The 4,829-nt window shown below is 40.1% G+C and overlaps 1 protein-coding gene across 1 annotated transcript in view; it reads right to left on the bottom strand.

Annotated features, from left to right (window-relative positions):
* The window catches only part of INTS2 (integrator complex subunit 2), a 67,005-nt gene that overhangs the window by 43,762 nt on the left and 18,414 nt on the right, over positions 1 to 4,829 (bottom strand). The window contains exons 5-6 of the mRNA XM_011953770.1: positions 2,213 to 2,343; positions 1,808 to 1,981 (exon numbers count right to left, since the gene is read on the bottom strand). Coding sequence (XP_011809160.1) covers positions 1,808 to 1,981; positions 2,213 to 2,343 — 305 coding nt within the window. The remainder of the gene's footprint in view (positions 1 to 1,807; positions 1,982 to 2,212; positions 2,344 to 4,829) is intronic.

A 4,829-nucleotide genomic window follows, 5' to 3' on the forward strand; every position in this document is an offset into this window, starting at 1 on the left:
GAGGCAGGAGAATGGTGTGAACCCGGGAGGCAGAGCTTGCAGTGAGCTGAGATCCAGCCACTGCACTCCAGCCTGGGCGACAGAGCGAGACTCCACGTGTGTGTGTGTGTGTGTGTGTGTGTGTGTGTGTGTGTGTGTGTATATCTCTCTCTCTCTCTCTCACATTTTCTTTAAGCAACCATCCGTTGACAGATGCTTAGGTTGATTCCATAACATTGCTACTGTGAATAGTGCTGCGATAAACATACAAGTGTAGGTATATTTTTTATATAATGATTTCTCTACCCAGCAGTAGGAATGCTGGACAGAATGGTAGTTCTACTCTAAGTTCACAATGGAATATTATTCAGTCTTTAAAAAGGAAATCCTGACACATGTTACAACATAGAAGAACCTTGAAAACATTATGCTAAGTGAAATAAGCAAGATACAAAAGGCAAAATATTGTGTAATTCCATTTACTTGAGGTAGCCAGAAAGGGCAAATTCATAGAGACAGAAAGTTGAACAGAGGTTACCAGAGGATGGGATGATAGGGGGAATGGGGAGTTTTTTAATGGGTACAGAGTTTCTGTTTGGGATGATGAAAAAGTTCTGGAAATGGGCCAGGCCCGGTGGCTCGTGCCTGTAATCCCAGCACTTTGGGACGTCCAGGTGGGTGGATCACCTGAGGTCAGGAGTTCTAGACCAGCCTGACCAACATGGCAAAACCCAGTCTCTACTCAAACTACAAAAAGTAGTCAAGCATGGTGGTGGGTGCCTGTAATCCCAACTACGCAGGAGGCTGAGGCAGGAGAATCCTCAAACCCAGGAAGTGGAGCTTGCAGTGAGCCGAGATTGCGCCATTGTACTCCAGTCTGGGCGACAGAGTGAGACTCCATCTCAAAAAAAAAAAAAAAGTTCTGGAAATGAAGAGTGGTAATGGTTGCACACTGTGAATATACTTAATGCCACTGAATTATATACCTAAAAATGATTAAACTGCAAAATTTTATGTTACGTATATTTTACCGTAATAAAAACATATATACACATATGTATTAAAATTTAAAAATATAATAACTTATTTCAGTGACCTAATGCGCCAGTTCTCATGAGTCTGGCCCTGAACCCTGGAGTTTCCCAATATTCTTTCAGTGGATCCGGAAAGGTATTAATAATACTCAATACATTATCTGTCTTTTATTTTCTCATTCACTCACAAGGGTACAGTGCAGTTTCCAAAGGCTTCTATCAAGCCAAACATTGAAGAGACTTGAAAAAAATACAATAAAATAAAACAATATCATTCTTCTCATTAAATTTTGTTTGGGAAAACACAGTTTTCATTTAAAATATGTTATGTTCACATTTAATAGGATTATTGTTGTTTGTTTTTGGTTTTTTTTTTAAAGATGAGGTCTCGCTATGTTGCCCAGGCTAAAGTACAGTGGCTAGTCACAGGCACAATTATCACACACTATATCCTAGAACCCTCTGACTCACGCAATCTTCCTGCTTCAGCCGCCTAAGTAGCTGGGATTATAGGCACATGCCAACACACCAGCTGTTGCTATTTTTAAATACCTAAATAAGTATTTCAAATATTTAAGTGTTGATTTCTAATATGGTAAATATCAACAGAAAAAAGCCACATAAACAAAAGCTCTTTGGTATCCTTAGTGATTTTTTAAAATATAAGGAGGTCCCTGAAACTAGAAAGTGTGAGAACCACTTGCCTAATGACATCATTCAAAAAATGTTTCTTTCTCTTTTAGTAGCTGCTAAAAGATTCTAATCCTTAGCCTATACAGATATTTAACCCTCACCTGCTGTCCATTTCGGATAAAAGTTCCAAACCAAGTGCGGACTTTCGCATTTGTTCCAAGAAGCAAACCACTTACAAAACAAACCAAGTCACTCACTCCATCCTCACAAGCTTCATTTTTAGTATGATCCAATGTCAAAGCCACACCAAGGCCTGGCAAGTGACATTCTTCCACCTAGCACAGCAAAGAAAACAAACTGAATTCAGTATCATAAGCAAAAAGGGCAAGGATGCTTCCAAATCTAGTGTCTAAAGTTTAGAGGAAGAAATCCTACAAAACATAAAAACCCAGAGAGAAAGGTAACATATCCAGTATATAAATAAAATTCCCAACCTCTACAGGACTCTAAAACCATCTTGAGAAGAGTTATTGGACCTTTGTCTAATAAAACACAGGATCGCTTACCACCATGCCTCGGACCTTGAGGGCCTGAGAAGGATTCATTTTACACAAGAAGCGTAAGGCATCTGTCCTGCGCCTTCCTCCAAGACTTTCTTCATCTTGTCGTTCTCCATTTTTTATCAGGCCCCTACAAACTAACATGATAGAAACCATCTTCTTCAGCCTTGAGAATTAATTGTTTATGACGATTTGACATGACAGAGGAAAAGGATCAGGGTATTTGAAAGCACAACAACAGAAATTGGCCAAAATGAAGCAAAAAATGAAGAGACTTAAAAAAGAATAGTAACCTCCAGGACAATATTACACACTCAAACACACTTGCAATTACAGTCCCAGAGAGATAAAGAAAGTAGAAGACAAAAATACATTTGAGGGCCAGGGGCAGTGGCTCACACCAATAATCCCAGCACTTTAGGAGGTCGAGGGGGGCGGATCACTTGAGGTCAGGAGTTCGAGACTAGCCTGGCCAACATGGTGAAACCCCATCTCTAATCAAAATACAAAAATTAGCTGGGAGTGGTGGCAGGCACCTGTAATCCGAGCTACTCAGGAAGCTAAGGCAGGAGAATCACTTGAACCAGGAGGTAGAGGTTGCAGTGAGCCCAGATCGCATCATTACATTCCAGCCTGGGATGACAAGAGCAAAACTCCGTCTCAAATAAATTAATTAATTAATTAATTTGAAGAAAGTTTCCCAAGTTGAATGAAAACTCTAAACCCAGTTCAATGAGCCCTAGATGAGACAAATGCAAAGAAAATCATACCAAGAAACATCATACATTAACTTTCTGAAACGAGTAATAAAAAGAAAATCTTAAAAGTAATCAGGGCCAGGCACAGTGGCTCACGTCTGTAATCCCAGCACTTTGGGAGGCCGAGGTGGGTGGATCACGAGGTCAAGAGTTCGAGACCAGCCTGGCCAATATGGTGAAACCCCATCTCTACTTAAAATACAAAAATTAGCTGGGCGTGGTAATGTGCACCTGTAGTCCCAGCTGCTCAGGAGGCTAAGGCAGGAGAATCACTTGAACCCGGGAGGTGGAAATTGCAGTGAGCTGAGATCACACCACTGCACTTCAGCCTGGGCAACACAGCAAGACTCCATCTCCAAAAAAAAGAAAAAGTAACTAGAGCAGAGGATGGGCGTATCACCTGAGGTCAGGAGTTCGAGATCAGCCTAGCCATCATAGTGAAACCCATCTCTATTAAAAATACAAAATTAGCCAGGCATGAGGGCACGTGCCTATAGTCCCAGCTACCCAGGAGGCTGAGGAAGGAGAATCACTTTAACCCCAAGGTAAGTGGAGGTTGCTGTGAGCCCACACTCGTGCCACTGCCCTCCAGCCTGGGCTACAGAGCAAGACTCCGTCTCCCAAAAAAAAAAAAAAAAGGAGCCAGAAAAAATTAAAAAAAAAAAAAAAAAAAGTAGCCAGAGGGAAAAAGAAACTTTACAGAGGAATAAAGATAAAATTTACTGCAGAAAAGAGAATGATATCTTTGGTTTTGGTTTTTGTTTTTGTTTTTTTCCTAGAAATGGGATCCTGCTTTCTTGCTTTGCCACCATACTAGTCTCAATCTCCTGGCTTCAAACAATCCTCCTGTTTTGGCCTCCCAAAGTACTGGGATTACAGGTGTGAGCCACACACCCGGTCAGAATGACATCTTTAAATAGCTAAAAGATGATGCCAACCTAAAATTTTATACCCTTTGAAAATATATTTTTCCAGACCAAAAAAGCTGGTAAAATTTGTTGCCAACAAACCCACACTACAAAAAATCAGGGAAATTCTTCAAGTTAAGGAGAAATTATATCAGACGGAAATGCAGAACTACAGAAAGGAATTAAGAGCACCAAAAATGGTAAATATGTGGATAACTAGTATTTTCCCCTATATTTTTAGTCTTTATAATTAACTGTTAAAGCAAAAGTAGTAACAATATGCTCTAAGGTTTATAATTCACATAAAAGTAAAATCTATGACAACAACGGCACAAAGTACAAGAGGAAAAAGAAAATAAATAGAAAACAAATAACAAGAAGATTCAAACCTAACCACTATAATAATCATATTTAAATGGTCTATGTATACAGTCTAAACACTCCAATTAAAAGACAAAGACTGTCACTAGATTTAAAAAAATCAAGACCAAACTATACCTGTCCACAAGAAATCCATCTTAAGATATGGATAGATTAAAGAGATGAAGAAATACATACATCATGGAAAAACTAATTATAAGAAAGATGACATGGCTGTATTATTCAGACAAAGTAGAGTTCAAAAGAAGGAATATTACGAAGAATAAAGAAGTCTATTTTGTCACGCCTGTAATCCCAGCACTGAAGGAGGCTGCGGCAGGCGGACCACTTTAGCCCAGGAGTCTGAGATCAGCATGGGTAATATGGCAAAACCCCATATCCACAAAAATACAAAAAATTACCTGGGCGCGCCAGGCACATGGCTCACGCCTGCAATCCCAGCACTTTAGGAAGTCGAGGAGGGCGGATCACGAGGTCAGGAGATCGAGACCATCCTGGCTAACACGGTGAAACGCCGTCTCTACTAAAAATACAAAAAAATTAGCCGGCCGGGGTGGCGGGCACCTATAGTCATAG

The sequence above is a fragment of the Colobus angolensis genome, unplaced genomic scaffold, assembly GCF_000951035.1.
Source record: "Colobus angolensis palliatus isolate OR3802 unplaced genomic scaffold, Cang.pa_1.0 Scaffold37, whole genome shotgun sequence".
In the NCBI taxonomy this organism is placed as follows: Eukaryota; Metazoa; Chordata; class Mammalia; order Primates; family Cercopithecidae; genus Colobus; species Colobus angolensis.